At 55.1% G+C, this 18,514-nt stretch overlaps 5 protein-coding genes across 5 annotated transcripts; 2 read left to right on the top strand and 3 right to left on the bottom strand.

The window, feature by feature from the left end:
* Nucleotides 1-151: 151 nt before the first annotated feature.
* Nucleotides 152-1,683, bottom strand: PG985_015847 (histone H3 methyltransferase; the record flags this gene model as incomplete). The annotated part of the gene is made up of 2 exons (XM_066835613.1): nucleotides 152-1,076; nucleotides 1,130-1,683. The coding sequence occupies 2 exons, from the start codon at nucleotides 1,681-1,683 to the stop codon at nucleotides 152-154; spliced, it is 1,479 nt and encodes a 492-aa protein (XP_066676816.1).
* Nucleotides 1,684-3,320: 1,637 nt separating this feature from the next.
* Nucleotides 3,321-3,932, bottom strand: PG985_015846 (uncharacterized protein; the record flags this gene model as incomplete). The annotated part of the gene is made up of 3 exons (XM_066835612.1): nucleotides 3,321-3,401; nucleotides 3,488-3,829; nucleotides 3,894-3,932. 3 exons carry the CDS (start codon nucleotides 3,930-3,932, stop codon nucleotides 3,321-3,323), a joined length of 462 nt encoding a protein of 153 aa, XP_066676815.1.
* A 259-nt stretch (nucleotides 3,933-4,191) lies between these two features.
* PG985_015845 (uncharacterized protein) lies at nucleotides 4,192-4,476 on the bottom strand (the record flags this gene model as incomplete). Its single annotated transcript, XM_066835611.1, has 2 exons — nucleotides 4,192-4,385; nucleotides 4,440-4,476. The coding sequence occupies 2 exons, from the start codon at nucleotides 4,474-4,476 to the stop codon at nucleotides 4,192-4,194; spliced, it is 231 nt and encodes a 76-aa protein (XP_066676814.1).
* Nucleotides 4,477-5,145: 669 nt separating this feature from the next.
* On the top strand, nucleotides 5,146-9,437 carry PG985_015844 (extracellular cell wall glucanase Crf1/allergen Asp F9; the record flags this gene model as incomplete). Its single annotated transcript, XM_066835610.1, has 4 exons — nucleotides 5,146-7,534; nucleotides 7,628-8,167; nucleotides 8,417-8,654; nucleotides 8,780-9,437. The coding sequence occupies 4 exons, from the start codon at nucleotides 5,146-5,148 to the stop codon at nucleotides 9,435-9,437; spliced, it is 3,825 nt and encodes a 1,274-aa protein (XP_066676813.1).
* Nucleotides 9,438-13,630: 4,193 nt separating this feature from the next.
* Nucleotides 13,631-17,404, top strand: PG985_015843 (uncharacterized protein; the record flags this gene model as incomplete). Its single annotated transcript, XM_066835609.1, has 4 exons — nucleotides 13,631-13,673; nucleotides 13,830-14,206; nucleotides 14,247-16,686; nucleotides 16,740-17,404. The coding sequence occupies 4 exons, from the start codon at nucleotides 13,631-13,633 to the stop codon at nucleotides 17,402-17,404; spliced, it is 3,525 nt and encodes a 1,174-aa protein (XP_066676812.1).
* Between the last annotated feature and the right edge of the window lie 1,110 nt (nucleotides 17,405-18,514).

Here is an 18,514-nt window from a genome sequence, read left to right as displayed (position 1 = left end):
TCAACCTTCGAAGCTTCACTTGCGTAATCCTCAGAGCTTCTGGCAACATTCGGGTGACGTACCAGGAACTGGAGCTGGTGCGCGCAGAGAACATCGTCTCGAGTCCCGCTCTACGGTTACGACGGGGCTTCGCTGCCAACGCGGGATCGTACTACTTCTTGGTCGACACGAAGTACTCGCCGTCCGAGCTGGCCCAGCTGACCCAGTCTCCATGATACCGGTGTTCCTCGACGTCAAGGATGCTATTAGCGACATCGTTGGTGGAGTTCTTCTCGTTTCCGAGTACGAAGTTCTTGAGCGATATGATCTTGCAGCCCGTTTTGAGGTCCAAGAACATATCCGTCAGGGCCTTGTTGAGCTGTGGCGTAAAGGCCTTGTTGTTGACCAGGATGACGTCGGCTTCTTTCAGCACTTGGGACATCTTGAGGTTCTGACGGAAGTCAGCTCTTTCCATATGCGCTCGCCCGGGAGCTAGTCCCCACAGAAGACAGCGGGATCTGAACTCCTCCAGTTGCGCATCGGCGAAGTTGCACGACTGCTCGACGATTTCACAGCCGTAACTCCGGCAGCCTATCTCGAGGGCGGCCTGGAGAACGGTGTTGCCGACTCCCGATCCGAGATCGACGTAAACCTGATCCGACGTCATGTGGCAATGCTCATGTAGGATATGTCGCACGAAAGGATATCGCAATTCGCCGTACACATTGTCACTGCCGGCTTGGTACTTGTTGAGGAGCTCGACTTTGGGTGCGACGGTTCGGTCGTAGACTTGGGTGAGGATGAAGTCGACCAGGTCGGGAGGAACACGATGCCTTTGATCGATGTTCTTGGCTATTGTGCCGCTCTCCACCAATGCAAAGAGCTTCTTGTTGTAGTCTTCTAGTGCGGACTTGAAAGCAGTCAAATCATGGATGTTCTCGTTCGAGGCCCTCTCCATCCGTCTTCGGAAGCTTGCCTGGTTGTCGATGAAAGGCTGCGCCTCTTCTTCGGTGAGATATGTCTCGGCGACGTGCTTAACAACCTTGAGAATATCCGCGACGGCGTCGATCCTGTCTTTTTTCCATACCAGCTCGTACCTATAAACTATGTCAGTGCCTGTAGCAAGCGCAAGCCATTTGTGACCACTTACTTTTCGGGCTTGCAGCGCGAAGGGTATTGGAGTTCTACGGCGACCTCGTCCTCTTTCGCTCCGAATATAGGCTCGCAGTCTGTTTCGACCGAAGCCAGCTGTGCTGCATGTACAATTCGCGAGTCCCGAATCTTGTCGTCAAAAGCCCGCTTGTGGCGCAATTTGCGGTTGGGGTCGCCCGTGTCGTCGATCAGTCTCCGCCGCTTGCGGAACGGGTCATCGTCCTCGTCATCTTCCGAGTCGTCGTCATCGTCAGCAAAGGCGGGTGAGTCGCGTGGGGTGCTCGTGACGGCTTTGCGCTTGCGCTCCACGGCGCGTTTCTCGTCCGACGAAGAAGGGTACGGCGATGCGCTCTTGGTGCGCGCTAGCCTGGGGTTGGGCGAAAGGCGGGAGGCATTGCCGACTTTGGTGGAGGGAGCGCGCAGGCCGTTGGAGGAAGAAGAAGTAGGCCCTAGGCTTGAGCGCGGCTTGGCCTTCGGCGGGACCACGACCTTTTGCACGGTGATCGTCTGTGGCGCCGGTTTGATTTTGGACTTCTGGCCCAAAATCCCCATTGTCGTGTCTCAGTGCGGGAAGATTGGTCCGGGGGGTGGCGGCAGGAAAGGTAGGTCTTGAAGTGTGCAATCTATTGGAACTTGCTTATGATGTAATGATGTAATGATGCTTTTTTGGAAGTATGCGAAAGGCGTCGTCGTAGGTGATGCGCGTGAATCATGTATCGAAGGGACTGTAAGCACTTGAAGGAATGTATAGTGCGAAAGTGAAGGTGATGTGAGAGGGAAAGATGGTGGTTCGCAAGCCTGGTGCTCGAGTGGGCTGAGCTGCGGGACTGTGGAAAGCGAAGTGGGATAAAGATCAGTCAGCCGAAGTGGAAGGAAGGATTCCGTAGTTCGATTGGCCACTTGGGGGGGACTATTGCACAGGCGAATAAGAGTGTAGATCCCTGCTTCTTAGTGAGAGAGAGAGAGAAGGTGGCCCATTCCACGCGGATAGAGAGAGGCAGGGGAGTGAGAGGCGGAAGGGTAGAGAAAAAAGTAAGGCAACCGATGCTAAACCCGCCGCCTGAATCGAGCACGCAAAAGATCTGGAGTGGCAGAGTGGCAGTCGGAAGAGTCCCTTAAAAAAGAGGCGTCCTCCTGCACGCAACGGCAGGCAACCCGGCTGCCTAACTGCCCACTGGGGAATTGAGTCCTACGAGAGTACGTACATGTACCTTGGCCTAGTATTGCTGCATGTATTCGCTCTACATAAGGTTGGTACGGCTTTCCTCAAATAAATTCGGCTCACAATGGACGAAAGAAATCTTGTTTCGATGAACCTACCTAGCAACCTTAGAACAAGGGTCCTTCTTGCTCTCTCACCCACCCGCCCCTCGCCCCGACTGGCAGGAACCGGCTGCCGGCCAAGGCTTTCTGCAAGGTCAGGTGGAGTGCATCGCACGTGCGTTGTTTCCTAGACTTCAACAACACAGCACTGAGATTACTCAACTACTTGAAGTACTATATGCCGCTTCAACACGCGAGAGTAACCTGACCTTTTCCTTCACCAATTGATCATTGACCCAAGATTGATAGCAGCGACTAGAGTAACTTCATATTCCTTCATTAGGCCATAGCCGCCTTGGAGTAATGTCTTGATCTTCAAGTGAAGACTGTTGCGTCTGCAGCTTCCGCAGTATCCACATTTATCTGGTCCAGCTGCATTGCTATTGGCGCATCGTTGTTCATCTTGATTCCCTGCTGCTTCGAGCTCACTTTGTAGGAAGAAGTTCTCTCGTTAGGTGGTTATGATAAATAAGGCAGCTTTCCGGTAGGTGTCAAGTGTGGTTGGTCACACTATAGCCTTCCAACTTGTACAACTGGTTGAAGAAGAAAAAGTGCCAAGCCTGCGACTTATAGCATTCGAAGGTGGCCCCGGCAGGGCCAAGTCTGGTAGAAATCACGAAGTCGACCTGTCGAAAAGGCTTTTGCTCGGCCATCTCGTGGTACCAACTCCCGTGTTTCGTTTGGATGTTCTCTCCATCGAGCACTTGGAAATTTAATGGGATGTTCTTGATTTCCTTCCAGCCTAATTGATGGTCGAAAAATTCAGTATACTAGGACAATACGGCATAGTCGGCAGGGAACCAAAGACAAAAGCACAGCTGCTTACCCTGCCCCTTCCCATCCTTATATTTTGACGGGTCTACCTCTTAGGATTCGACAATGGTCATCTGACCATGGAGTCGTCGGCGGTTGGAGCGAAGCACATATGCGACTCCTTGAATATGGGTCTATCGGGATCATAAGGTTTGCCCTGCATCTCGGCTGAGTATGTGCTGCGTCAAGTACGAATAAGTATCATCATATCTCCACTTACCCTGTTTATGCACCACTCGACGAAAGGGACGACTTCCTGTTTGTTTTTGATCTCTGTCCGTTCCTCCTTCTTCGCACGTCTGTGCGATGCCTTCATGGAGTTGTACTTTTCCCGCTTGAGCACCCCAAGCGAGACCCGGGCACAGAGCTTGCTGAAGCTAGATTTTCCCAACTTCATCTTCTCAATGCGGTCGATGACCAGGCCTTTGCAGACACACAACTGAGGCAGATCCAGGCTGTGAAATTCGGCTTTCTCGAGGGCGGTGTCTTTGCCGTACTGGCTTCGAAGGGTTTCCTGTATGTATGGGGAACCTCCTAGACCACCCGAGACGATGACGTGTTGCTAATCAAGCAGGTTAGCTGACGGCTTGCTTTCAGGATGAGCCGACGATACAACATCGTCTTACAATGTTTGCCTGTTTCCGAAGCTGAAGATCCTCAATCATTACATCTATATGTGTCTTGATCCTTTGGCATTGCTCGTCGAAGAGGGCCATCAGCTCGCGACTGGGTCAGGTCTACAATTAGCTGCATCAACAAGTGATAATGGATATCAAAAGGTCACGGACTATTGAAAAGGCATTTCATCGCCATTGGCCACATGGATTAATCCGCTGGTCCTGGTGTGGGCACCGAGGCTCCTATCATCTTGACGTAGAAGGCCTCCTCTGCTTGGCCTTCAGACAGCGCTCCCAGCCTCACCTTTTAGTTCTGGAGGTCGTCGCTCAGTCTCATACGCCAGGCTGTTCGTGGGATCTCTTTTGGCGACTTCAGTCCCAGTCGTTCATATCCGAGTTTCTCCAGCTTCTCTGCTGCGAGCTTCTCAAACATCCCGTCGATGTTAGCGGAGCCAACGTCATCCCCTAGACTGAAGTAAGCATCTCGCTGTTTGTTGGGGGCTGCGTTCCTGCAATATGTATTCAGGTCCCGTTTTGGTTATGTGTTGCATGTACCGTGATGTGATAGGCTGTCTTGTTCTAATACTCGCATCTTGACACAAAACGGACGCCCGCTCGCTGGGCCGCTCGTGGCGGTCTTTGTCCGTCGACGAAGTAAGTCATGCTTCGTGGGCCCCCCACGCCTGTCTTACATTTTGCTCCCATCTTTCAACAGACTTTCGTACCTATAGTCAATCGACACCAGTTATTTTCTGCAGGGCACACATAGGTCCCTGGCCGAGATAGACTAAAGAACTGACCTCGTGTTTGTTGTGCCACCATACTCGGCCACCGACGTTGCCCCCTACACCCACCATCGCCATTGTCAATTTGTCAGCGCCACATAAAGATGTACAGTGGCATAAGTTGCCGCTATATAAACTGTATGAGCAATGCATTGTGCAAATTTCGGGCTAATCTCACCCTGCTAAAGACGGTAATCTCCATGTACACAATGACATTTCCTCTTGCTAGTGACGATGTCCGGAAGGGGCAACCGATTGACGACACTTTGCCAATTTCTCTTTGACATTATTGTAAGTGGACTTCCGCCCAACCCTGACAATGACTCTTTATCAACCGGGCTACTCATATGGCCGGCATCTGGGATGTTTGGCAAGGCCTCCTGGTCCCTGTTTCACCAGCCAAACGATACCCTGTTTATCGTAAATCGACCCTTTGCTAGGTCTATCAGAAAAAAAAAAAGAAAAGTAAAAATACTATGCCAGCAAGTCAGTATTTGTACGGCATACTGAGCGTGCTGGGCCTTGCCGCCCAGCTGGCCCAGGGCCAGCTCACGTCGGACTGCAACCCGATGCTCACGGACAAGTGCCCGCCGAAGAAGGGCTGGCCGGCGAGCAACTACTACATCGACTTCACCAAGACGACGTCGCTCCCCTCGAACTGGATCATGGCCGACTACGAGGTCGTCAACTTCAACAGCAAGGGCGCCGAGTTCAGCTTCATCCACAAGGGCGACGCGCCCAACCTCTGGACCGACTTCTACATGCTGGGCGGGCGCTACGACGTGGTCATGAAGATCGCGCCCGGGGTGGGCGTCATCAGCAGCGCGGTGCTCTGGGGCGACACCCTCGACGAGATCGACTGGGAGTTCTCGGGCAACCAGTTCGGCAACACGCCGTTCCCCTCGGCCGACGGCATGCACGTCATCCAGACCAACATCTTCGGGCAGAGCCAGTCGTGGGACGGGGCCGCGACGTTCAAGCCCTGGGTGCACAAGCCGTACGAGGAGTTCCACACGTACTCGGTCGAGTGGGACTTCGACTTCATCAGGTGGTTCGTCGACGGCAAGGTCATGCGCGAGGTCCGCGCCAAGGACATCCCGTCCTACTCCAAGATGCCCCAGGGCCCCATGAAGCTCCAGCTCGGCGTCTGGGACGGCGGCGACCCGGATAACAGCTACTGGACCAAGAAGTGGGCCGGCGGCGAGACGGACCTCAAGGGCGGGCCCTACACGGCGTACGTCCGCAGCGTGAATATCACCAACAAGTACCCGGCGTGCCAGTACAAGTACAACGGCAAGTCGGGCCTGCGCAACAGCATCCAGATCATCAAGGACGGCTGCCAGGTCCCGCCGACGACGGACGCCAAGAAGCCGGCGGCTAGTTCGTCGCCGCCGTTGCCTGCGTCGTCGGCGCCGGCGGTCTCGCTGCCCAACTTCCAGAGGGAGGTGGGGAGTGGGGGGTACGCTGTTTCCCCGGCCCCGTCGGGAGGGGCGCCGCCCGCGCCTGCATCATCGCACCCCCCGTCGAGTCCTCCTCCTCCGGCTTCGTCGGCCGTTCCTACATCGCAGGCGCCCGCCCTCGGCCCATCGACCCATGCGTCGTCGAGCCCTCCGGCTTCCTCGGCGCCAGCACCACCAGAGGCGAAGGGGTCTTCCGCTGTCCCGGCCGCGGGTCAGTCGTACGCTGCGTCGGGCATCCCTGGGTCTAGTGCAGCGCCCCAATCGACTCATTTGTCGTCAAGCGCGGCTGTGGCAGCATCATCTTACGCGGCGTCTGGTCTCCCTTCCTCGAGCCCGGCGGGCTCGTCTTATGCGGCTTCGGGGATCCCGTCCTCGGCGGTCGTTTCGGCGCCTTCGACGCTCGTCACCTCCAGCGTAGTCGCCTCCTCCTCCTCGCATGCGCTTTCGTCTGGTGCTGCTTCCGGTATCGTGAGCTCCTCGGCCTCGCTAGGGGGGTCCTCAGGAGGTGTGTCGAGCTCTGGCGGCCCCTCGACATCGACTGGGGGTATCTTGAGCAGTCTCAGCTCCCTTATTTTGGGCACGAGTTCGTCTTCCATCGTTTCGGCGGGTTCCCTGTCCTATGCGGCGTCGTCTGCTAGTATCGGCGGCACGGTTACGGGTAGTTCGAGTGGTTCTGCAGCCGTCACCTCCTCGCACAGCGGCTCCAGCTTGTCAGCCAGCTCGGGCTACAGCGTTGTCTCCCAGAGCGCATCGTCAGGGTCGCAGTCGAGCCCGGCGACCGCCTCGCACTCTGGGTCCGCCTCCGCCTCCGCCTCCGTCTCCGAGTCGGGGAGTAGCCAGACTATGTCCAGTGCAGCGTCTGGGTCTTCTTCTGCTGCTGCCGCCAGCTTGATCACCACGTCGTCCATCTCGACCATCTACTCCACCAACATCTACACCATCACCTCGTGCGCGCCCGAAGTCAAGAACTGCCCCGGTAAGGGAGCGGTGACGACCGAGCTCGTCTCGATCGCGACGACGGTTTGCCCCGTCACCCTGACCCCCGGCAAGGCTGCGGCGTCGGTGTCGGCGTCCGCTCCTCTCGCCACCCAGTCGTCCTTGTCTCTGTCTTCGAGCGCCATGTCCCGGCTCGTCAGCGGGTCCTCGGCTCTCTCGTCGGTGGCCGCCTCCGCGAGCGAGTCCATGAGCAGTGCTATTTCGTCCTTTAGCTCTTCAGTCGGCGCTATCTCTTCTTCTTCTTCGTCCCTCTACCCGAGTGGGTCGAGTGCTGCGGCCGCGGCGTCTTTATCTTCATCTTCGGCCGCCGCTCCGCCCCCTTCGCAGACTATGCCGAGTACCTACAGCGTCAGTAGCCAGGTCATCACGTCGTCCATCTCGACTATTTATTCTACTAATATCTATACCGGTAAGTTTATGTACCTTGAAGGGGACATACGCTTTGTTTGACCTTTCAAAACCCCCCAAGGGTAAACGTGTGTCACCTACTAACCTTTCACAGTTACCTCGTGTGCTCCCGAAGTCAAGAACTGCCCTGCAAAGGGAGAAGTAACGACCGAGCTGGTGTCCCTGTACACAACGATCTGCCCCGTCACCAACAAGATCCTGGACGGCATAACCTACCCCCAGGTCAATGCCATCGCAGCAGCTCCCCCCACAAGCCCCCCGGTCGTCTCCGCCTCTTCAAGCGCACCGGGCATGCCGCCGTCCTCTTCGTCATCGTCACCGGTAATTACCTCTGGTAGCATGCCAATGTCATCATCATCCGTACCGTCCAGCAGCGGCTCGAGCTTGGAGAAGGCCTTGCCGTCTGCTGCCCCAGGTAGCAGTGCGCCGTCAAGCCCGCCGCCGATGACGACATCGACCGTGTTCACGAGCAGCGTCTACACCGTCAGTTCGTGCGCGCCAGGCGCCGCGGAGTGCTCGTCGATGATGGGCAGCGTCACGACGGAGCAGGTCGCCCTCTACACCACCGTGTGCCCCGTCAAGGAGTCGTCCAAGCCGCCTCCGCCACCGGGGGTCGCGCCGGTCTTGAGTAGCGGTGTTGCCGCGCAGTCGGGCTCCGCCGCCCCGGGGATCTCGCCGGTGGTGGGAGCGGCCCCGTACGCCAACGCGTCGATGCCTGGCCCAATGGCTAGCGCTTCGCAGCCCAGCGCGGCCGTGGTGGCGAGCCAGCCTCCGTTGTTTACCACCTCGACCGTCTTTCAGACGAACGTCTATAGCAAGTGCATCATTATATGAGTATAATTGGTGATTATAGTTCGTGCTAACTTGTGACTCTCCCTCGCAGCTGTTACTTCGTGTGGGCCCGAGGTGACGAACTGCCCGGCCAAGCTCGGCGCGGTGACGACGGAGATCATCGCGCTGTCGACCACCGTCTGCCCCGTCACGCAATCGGCCGTCGCGCCCGTCGCGGCGCCCGGTGCGGCCAAGTCGGACGTGCCGAGCTACCAGTACAGCGCGGCCGAGTCCACGGCCGCGATGGGCAGCGCTCCCGGGGCTCCCATGGTTTCCTCTCCACCTTCCAGGTTAGTTGCCATTTCCTCCTCTTCTCCTTCCTCCTACCCTTCCCCCCTTTCCTTTCACGCACCTTGCTGTTCTCGTTAGTATCAAAGTCCTCTGGCTCATGCTTTAGTCTTCCCCCTTCTACCAGCCCCGTCGCGGAAGCTCCTGCGGCCAACCCTGCTTTGACTAGGCTGACGGTCGTCCCCGCTGGCAACAGCAACCCCCAGAATGCACCGAAGGAAGCACCACCACCTGTTTCCAGCGGCCCTGCTCCTGCCCCGGGTCAGGATACAGAGTATCTCACCAAGACCATGACCAACCGGCTGTCGATCCGCCCCGGGGCGTCGACGACGGCACCAGTGGCCCAGGCCCCCAAGGGAGGCGAGGCACCTGCACCATCGCAAGCGCCCGGAGGAGGTCCCCCCGTTGTCCAGGCCCCGGCCGCTGCCCCCGGCGGACCGGCCTGCCCGGCGGGCTGCGAGCCCACGACCGTCTACGTGACGGTTACGGCGGCGCCGGTCACCGTGACGGTAGAGCCGCCGTTCCCGATGAGCGGCGGCGGGGGCTCGGGCACGATCGGCAGCGGGACAGGCATGCTGCCACTGGGCACGGGAAATATGTATGCTGCGACGACGATGATGCCCATTTCGGGCGAGGATGGTGGCGCTAGCGCGGCGGCGAGCGACTCGATGACGACGATGGCCACGGCCACGGCCACGGCGGACACGATGACGCAGCCTATGGCGGCGTATCGGCGGTGGTTCCGGCGGGAGCGGGAGCATATGCATCGGCGGCATCATCATTAAGGGAAGGATTGGTTGCTCTGATGGGATTGTCAGCGGATAATGATTTTGGGCTTGTTTGCATTTGATGCTTCCTTCTCGTTCCCCTTTTTAACAATTTATAAGAAGCTTCTTGTATATAGTACTTAGAGTACTATCTTCCCTTTCATTCTTAACTTCGATCATCGCTTTCGTAATAGATAGTGTGGAATCTGAAAATCATGATGGTTGCTTAAGTTTGTTGCCCGCATCTGCACGCCTCAATGCATCCCCTATATGATGTGAGATGGAGATGACGGTGTCAATATGAAAACGACTGTCATTAAATATCTATACTTGCTATTGCTAAGTATGCATTACTACCTATAACAAAATAAGGCCACCCGCGCCAGCATCGACACCTAGTATTGACAAGGACAAAAAGGGGAAAAGGAAAAGAGTAACAAAAGTGAAAAAAAGAAACTCGCATCTTGGATGCGTGATAGTTATTGTGGCTGCTCTCCCGAGCCGGATTTGAACCGGCGACCTGTGGATTACAAGTGTAACAATTACAGTCCATCGCTCTGCCAACTGAGCTATCGAGAGCACGTATGCTTGTTGACGGCTAGAGCTGTTAAGTGGTACTATAATGAGGAGTAATGACAAACTCTCAAAGTGTGCGTGTGTATGTGCATGATTGGTTCCGGGGCTTATGGACGGACTGCAGTGGTTGGGGGTTTGGTTGGAGCATCGGATTGAGGACCAAGAGAGGCACATAGATTGATAGCGGCATGATCTCAAAGCTGGGTCCTGCAGACATCTGCCCATTGCACTTGGCGGCAATGGCGTGCTGCAATGGCGCCCTGCACGAGAGCGAATGAGGCAGTTCTACCTTGCCGCACGCACATATGGGAAGTTTCCACATCGGTCACGAACATGGTTAATAGCGCTTGACGTGATTTCTTTGGCGCATAATCTACGGGCAATATCATGGCGATATACATACTTGTATATAGCTTATAGCTGATAGCCAGTGCCAGTACACACTATGGGCATTTCTCAATTGGAGGATCTGAGTTGATGTTTAAAAGGTGGCAGATGGGCAATATATCCAAGACGGCCAGCGTCTCTCCTCATCGCGGGCCCAAAAATGCGAAATGCGAAAGAATGCAACCATCACCTTCTTTTGACGATCAGCCCATATGCTCCTTGCAAAAGAAAGACCCGCTTCGAATCTAGACTCGGGCGCTGCAGACATAGGGCTTTATGCAGCATCCCGCAGCCTCCCGGTGCATTAAGTGCCTGCTAGCAACAGCGTATTTGCTCCTTGTAGACGCCATACAACCTTAGCAGGAAACCAAAATCATCAGGGTTGTTGCAGACCGTACGTAGATGTCCACTACTACTAGGCATGTACATACATAGCGATGGGTGGGCGATGTTCGTTGCAATGCGCACTCGCGCACCAAGCACCTCCTCTGAACAGACGGCATAAATCGGACACTCATTTCGGCGATACTGGAGTGGTGAGTGGCTAACTCACCGCCCTCACCTCCGGGGCGCCGAAAACGGGCTGCCCAGGTTGTGCGCAAAGTTCCATCTTGCCCTGGCTAATAAGTCGTAGGTAGTGCTGAGGTCGTCCACGACCATAGGTAATACGAATGGGGACGGGGCAGTTCATCTCAACTTCCCCCAAACGCCGTAAGTAAACCCGAGGCCTATGATGATGATGAAACTGGCCGTGTTTCCTCGACTGCACTCGACTACTACAGAACCACTTGAGAGACTGGCAGGGGAAAACCGGACACCGAAGAAACGACTCAGCGGCCACACGGTCCGCTCGACGAATGAAGAACCGGCTCAGGCTACCGGCAGTCGAAGAAGCCAGCGCTTATTATCGTACGGTATCTACTCATTCGTATGCAGGGATGGTGGATGGTATAGGCAAACCTTGAATAGTCGCTTCCAGTTTATAATTTGAAATAATAGCCCATCTTTCCCATCTGTGTATGCTGCGGAGATTGGGAACGATCCGAGATTCGACTATTCCACACATCTACATTGCCTGCTCGGTTGGGTTTGGGAAAAGACAATATTTGATATATCTTCCGTGGTACAAATACGATGACCCTTTTCGTCAGGTGATGGGTTCGCTATTGGTCACGAGCCCGAAGTGCCGAAATGATCGGCCTCTTCGTCTCCCGTCCAGAGGGTGAAAGTAGCAAGTAGCACATAGGAGACAGGAGAAGAATCGTAACTTCCAACTTATCTCCACGATGAATGGTCGGGTGGCCCTTGCTGTACAGAGATGAACAATCGGGCCACTTGTACCGCTGGAGCAGCGCTGCACCGTGGACCCATATGACGAAAGGAGAATACCGGACATTGTAGCACGAGCGCACGGTCGACATGTCCCGATCTCCATAGATGTGTCGGATGTACCGCATGCAGACTGGCACAAGGTGCAAGTATGTCGTAGTTGCTACCTAGACAGACGGGATCTCTCAAATGGGCTCGTTTTGTGCTTGCGACAGATAGATGCGCATGTCCCTACTTCGATGTATGCCGCCCCCAAAGTAGGTAGCACACGACGGCCAGCCTCGGCGTAGAGGGGATCTTGCCAAAAGAAAGCCCCAGCTTTGCTTGGCAAGCACCGAGAAGATGGAAGAAGAAAAAGAAAAAAGAACCGACGCTCTGGACCAACGTACCACAAGACGCATTCCTCCCCCTCAATGGCCCTCAGTGGCCCTCAATGGATTGATGTTTTCGACCTGCAACCTGGCAGCCATCTTCTGACGTCTTTGCTGCCAGGGTCCCTTCGATATGAGTGGTGGAGCAGTGGTGGGTGACCAGGGTCTAATGGGGGGTTCAAGCATGCAAAGTATCAGTTTAGTGTCGGCGGGCACCATCAAGGGCAAAAGAATGTCGAAGTTGAGTGGCAGAAATGGGGTGGGCGACATGAACTCAGTAGGGCGACAGGTCCATGTACCGCCTGTGACCCTTTGTAATTCGGGCCCTGTCACTGGCAACTGGGGACGCTTTCTCCTGTGCTAGGGCTCTGTATGGCTCTGGAAGCAGCAGGGGGCACAGGGGTCCCTCAATTGATCGAACAGTCCCGCCTTTTGCAACCACCCTCAACCCTCCATTACAGAAGGGTGTTCCGCCCAGTGCCCAGCTCACATCATCCACGCTCCAGCTCCATGCGTGACTTTACATAGACTTCAATAATTGCTTATCGCCTACTTCCCATATCCTCCTCCCACCCCCAAAACCATAACGTTCTGACCTGCTGTGGGATCGGGGACACCTATATCCTCCCTTCTCATTCTAGAATATCATCCTTAGAGACAATCCCACGTGTGACTGAACCTGCCACTGCGTGGTGACAGCAGCTCCATTGACGTCCGCATTACTCGTGGGGAAACATGCCATACAGCTAATTAATCGCTATCCAGAAAATGGCCCGCCACCGTTCCCTCTAGCAGGACCTCTAGCAGGACGGCATTTGTCCACCTCGGAAGACACCAACCACGCTGGACACACACTACGCAACACATCGGAGGCCGAAACCTCGTTCACTGCAACGAACCTGTTTCTGCTTGTTTCCTCGCTGCTGCTGATGCTGCGAGGGCTGCTGCTCAACCCGACCCAACCCAACCCATCTGGCACTGTGCGTGCGTGCTCGTGCTTGCGAGAGGTCTATTTCCGGCTACCACCAAAAAGCCGTAGTGACAATAACCTTGCAACCACAATCCCCCTCCCCACAATTCAAGCTCGCTTCAATAGCTTCCTCATCTGCAGGAAGCCAGAAGCCCAGCGCCTGCCAGCCAAGGGACCGCCGTCATCGACGCCATAGTTCCATTTAGCTGAGCCTAGACTCCCGATACCTTTTCCCTCTCTGATTCGAGAGACGGCCTTTTTGGACGCCTCTATACCATTATCTCGCCGCCCGACTGGCTTCAGCCGCATTTTATCCTCTCTCACTCTCTCGTCCCGCGGCTTTCCATTCTCAACCCTACCCTTCTACCGAGTTGCGAGTCAGCCGCAGCAGCGCACTTACCCCAGATCCACCCCGTTTCCTACCGTGATATCACCTCCCCTTCGGAAACACTGGAAGAGTGAAAGACGACCTCTGTCTCTCCTCCCCAAGAGCCCGACGGTTCCAAACTCGCTGCCGATACTGCTGTCGCTGTTCCCGCCGCTGACACTGACGGGAACAACCACGCCACTTCAGCAGAATGGAGCAGGTTATGGACGTGAGTTGGATGACACATGGCAAAGGTAAGAAGACTCTATAACATGCGCTTCCCTGCTCGCCCGTCGCCCGACTGCTGGCGCGATACTATGAAAGCTTTCGGGCATGCTTTGGATTATCGCAAACTCTCTCGTATCTTTGTTATCCGTAAACAAGTACCGACAGCTAACATGGGCCTTCAGACAAATTAACCAAGCACAACTCGGCGAAATGGAATGCCTCGTCACCTCCGGCCAGTCCGCTACCCTCCAACCAGAACCCCCCGAGCCAACCCCTGGAAGCTTCAACGCCTAGCAAGGTCAATGGCAAAACACCAGGACCCGCTGAATCGCCTGCGCAACCCTCTCCAACACCGGCACCGGCCCCTGCGGTGAAACAGATTCCCCCACGTTCGAACCCTGTCCGTGGCGCCCAGAACGACGAAAAGAAGCCACCCGGCGCCAACGGCACGCCGCCTCAGAGGAGAGGCTCGTGGTTCTCCAAGATATCGTCATCCTTTTCGTCCTCCCCAAGCCCTGCGCAAGCGATAGCATCTGAAGATCAGGCAGAGAACGATGATGTGACACCACTTCCAAAAATAACGCCCAGCAAAAACGCAGTGCTCCCCACATGGCTCCAAACCGGCAGGAGAAGGACCTTATGTACCGGCGCCGCCAAGATCCGGGCAGGGTAGTTTCCTCCATGTGTTCCGGCGGTTATCGTCAGGAGGCGCCGCGCCACCGCCGGGGAAGAACAACCACGGTCTAGTTGAGCGCAGGGTGCTAAATGTGGACAAGAACCGAGAACGACCTCGCCTGAACGAGCTCAATCAGGCCAAGTTGCGACGGGTAGCGTTTTGTGTCGACGTCGAGATAGCACCCATGCCGAAATATGCCGACTCGGATGCCTCTGGTAACAAGCCCGCCGAAAAGGCGCAGAAGAAAAAGATCACCGAAAAGGGAGAAGGCGAAGCTTTAAAAACCCCGAAGGCTGTCGAAGTGCAGAAAGAGACAAATGGTGTCGTGAAGGCAACTGGCGAGGAACTCCCCAAAGAGCCGCCCACAAAGGAGGCGACCGAGGCACCAAACGGTCAACCTCCGGCCCCTATACCAATCGACGACTCGAAACCGGAGAAGGAAACGACACGGAAAAAGGAAAAGAAGAAAAAGAGCGAGGCGGAAAGGAAGGCCAAGAAAGAGCAGAAGCGGAAAGAGGCTCTCGAAAAGGGGTGTATTCCTATGGAGTTGCACTACGACAGCGACTCATCCAGCGAAGAAGTCACGATACCCAAGGGCCCGCAGAAGCCCCAGTCCACGCCTACCACAAATCCTGGCCGGATATACCGCAGATGCTGCCAACTTCGAGAAACAGACATCTTGACCAAAATCACCACCCAGCTGCCCAAATCTACCGACAATGGAGTGGTCGAGAAGCTTGATCTGACTGGATACTTCATGTCGCGCGAAGACCTCGTCACGTTGGGCGATTTCCTGGCTGTTGTGCCTGTCAAGGAGGTCATACTGGAGAACTGCGGGTTGACCGACGATGGTGTTCGCGGTGTTTTATCAGGCCTTCTATCCGCCAGGAAACCGGCCGCCCGACAACACAGGAGATCTTTATCCAAGCCTGTGGAGCTAACCCGACAAGGCGGCGTAGTAGAGAGGTTGGTATTGAGGAACAACAAACTCGGAGTTGAGGGATGGAAGCACATCTGTCTTTTTATCCACATGTGCCACTCTATCAAGTATCTGGATCTTTCGAGCATAACATTTCCAGCTCCATCGCAAGAGACTGCGAAGAGTCCCTTATCGCATCATCTCCATCTGCACCATGGAGCCAACTCCCCTGGACCCAACGACATATCGGCGTTATTATCGAAAGCTCTTGCGGAGCGACTGGCTGGGCCCGAGCTAGAGCTGTTGAACATGGGTGAAACGGGCATCACGACAACCCAGCTGGCGGCTCTAATAGACGGAATCCTCAAGTCAGGGGTAACACGGCTTGGGCTCGCTCATAACGAGCTTGACGGCACGGCGCTGCAACACGTTGCAAGATACTTGCGTGACGGGAAGTGCCAAGGCCTGGACCTGGGCGGCAACAACCTCCGAGACAATCTCGAGGGCATCGCGGAGGCCATCAACGAAGACGGGACCATGTGGGCACTGAGCTTGGCGAATTGCAACCTGAAGCCTGGGTCGTTGTGCAAATTATTGCCCAAACTGACCAAGGTCAAGAACTTCAAATTCCTTGATCTGTCTCATAATCATGATCTTTGCGACTCGGACCCCAGCGCAATCGGTCTGCTCCGCAGGTATCTCCCGCAGATGGAGACGCTCAAGCGCGTACATCTGGCTGATGTGGATATGTCGTCTGAGCAAGCCATTGCGTTGGCCGAGGTTCTGCCCGAGATTAAGCATCTTGCACATATCAACCTCCTGGAGAACCCGAAGCTTGTGGGCTTAGCCGACGCGAGAACCGAGGATACCCAGGAGGAGGCCTGCGCTCTCTATGCGTCATTGTTGGCTGCCGCGAGAGTTTCCGATAGTCTGGTCAAGATCGACATTGATATCCCGAGCATGGAGTCTGGTGAAATCGTCAAAGCATTGGCCAACCAGGCACTTGCGCACTGCCTCCACAATGTTCACCTCGTTCCTGACATTCGCGACCACATGCCAGGAGAGCAGGTTCCGGCAGACATCAACAAGTACCCTGACGTGCTTCGGCACATTGTCGGCAACCCTGCCGACTCCGCCGCCATTGATGGTGCGGAAGATGACCAGAGCGAAGCCGCCGACGAAGACTATGTCATTGGAGGAACGGGTGTCGTCAAGGCCTTGGCCTGCGTGCTGAAGAACGTCGGGGACGATTCCAGGCGGCAGTCAGGGGAGTTCATGAGAGAGCTCGAGACGGGTCCCATCGGTCCGAGGGCCGCCGTACCCTCGGGCAAAGCCAAGGACATGTCCAAGCATCTACTTGCAAGTGCAAGGAAGATCCATGCCCGACTGCAGCCTGCTCTGACGCGAGCAAAGGCTGCGTCGTCTAGGGACATGAACAATTACAGTAAGCCGATGAATCCTGCCATATCAAACAACTTATCACTAACCCCGACCTAGACCGTCTGGTGTTCCTCAACACCACAATTGAAGGCATCATCAAGAGATTCGAAGATGAGTTCCCCGAGACTCGCGTCGACGCTGAACCAACGGCCCTGTCAGCACCCGCTCCTGAGCATGCTCCGTCATTTTCCTCCAACGAACTGGATACAGTGGCGGTATCAGACAACGAGGACCTCGAAACCGAGCTTAAGTCGCCCGCTCGCTCGCGATCCAACTCCATCATGTCGTCAACATCCAAGGCCCTGGTCGAGGAAGAGGGTCGTGCACTTCGTGTCGGCCACAAGTTCCGCCGAGGCTTCCTTCGCCAGGCAAATATCGATCTCCTCACGTGTCAGGAGGTCGCCAACGAGCCGGAACAGAAACGGATGATCGAGGGTCTGCTCGACGACCTCGGCCCGGATGGCGAGGATCTGAGGAAGAAGGCTGCCGAAGAGGGCCCTGTCAAGGTCTTCCAGCAGGAGAGGGAAGAGATATTCCGACGGCTGCGTGATATCGACGTGGACTACTGGGACCGCTTTATTGAAAGTCAGGAGAAGGCCAGAGCCAACGTCCAGGTCCAGGTGGGCGGCGGCAACGGCCCTGTTGTCGCCACCTGCAACAACAAAGATATTACAGCTCAACAAGAGCCCTCCCAATGTGACGAAAGCGCTATTTCGGACTGAGTGGCTTGGAGTTTTTGGATGGACCATGAATAAAAGAGAACAACCTACAATTTACTATCACCGCGGCGACCACGACGAAACTACAGTCGGGCGGTCTTCTTATTGCTTTGTATGATTATAGTGCATTGTGGATTAGTGAAAAACGGGAGGCGAGAGCTAGCCTTTCATTTTATTTTTCTCTCTTTTCACTTTTTCTCCCTGGAATCGGAGGGATTTTCACCCTCTACACATTGCTGGCGTTTCAGGGATCGGAAATCTACCTGCTTCCCTTTGTTGGCCGGCGCCTTGCTTTTTTGCGTTTCGAGGACAATCGATGCACACACACCTACTTTACCTAAGCGAGCGGCTGAGGCATTTCTGGATAACAGTGTTTGCGAGAGATTTACGAGGGGAGGAGAAGGAGAGTAAGGAGAAGCAATCGAGAGCAAGCAGCATATTGGGCGAACTGGCGTATTCTTGGCAGGATGCAGGGGGAGCAAACAACAAACTCATCAACACAACAGGCGTCTATCGGGTCGGGGGGCTTTGGCCGGAGAGAGAGGGGAAACCAAACCATGACAGGGGACTGGACTGGCTTTTACGCTGAACAAATGCATTCGACGTAAGCAAGAAGTGGTAGTGGTTAGACATATCAGCAGCATTCATTAATGGATGAATGGATGGGATGGATGGGCTTCCTCTCCGTCCCCTATTTTGAACATTACACACGCACCTATCAGTGTCTTCATTTGCTGAATAGAAAGAAAAGAACCAATCAGGAGGAAGGGGATGAAGATGTGGAAGGGACATTGTGGTCTCTCTCTGTGTTTGTGTTTGTTCTTAAACATTTAGTTTGTAATGAATACTGTCTAAGTATTACCAATAATGTCCCGGTGCCGGTTTTCATCACCACAGTCCTGTGTGTTGTTGTGTCTTTTCCCTCCTTCTTTCCCTCCCCTTTTCTTTTCTTGTCCCGACACCAAACCATTATCCATCCGGGCCCTATGCCGATGTGAGAATGGAAAATGGAAATGCGTTTCTTCTTTTTGAACGCCGTTTCTCGCCAGTTTCCCGTTGTGTTGTTGTGTAGTAAGTAGAAGAGTAAAGGTATAAAAATAGGTGGTTAGATAT

The sequence above is a fragment of the Apiospora marii genome (assembly GCF_038362585.1).
Source record: "Apiospora marii strain CBS 49790 chromosome Unknown utg000013l_segment0_segment0, whole genome shotgun sequence".
Taxonomy (NCBI): domain Eukaryota; kingdom Fungi; phylum Ascomycota; class Sordariomycetes; order Amphisphaeriales; family Apiosporaceae; genus Apiospora; species Apiospora marii.
This window is presented reverse-complemented; position numbering and strand designations above follow the sequence as displayed.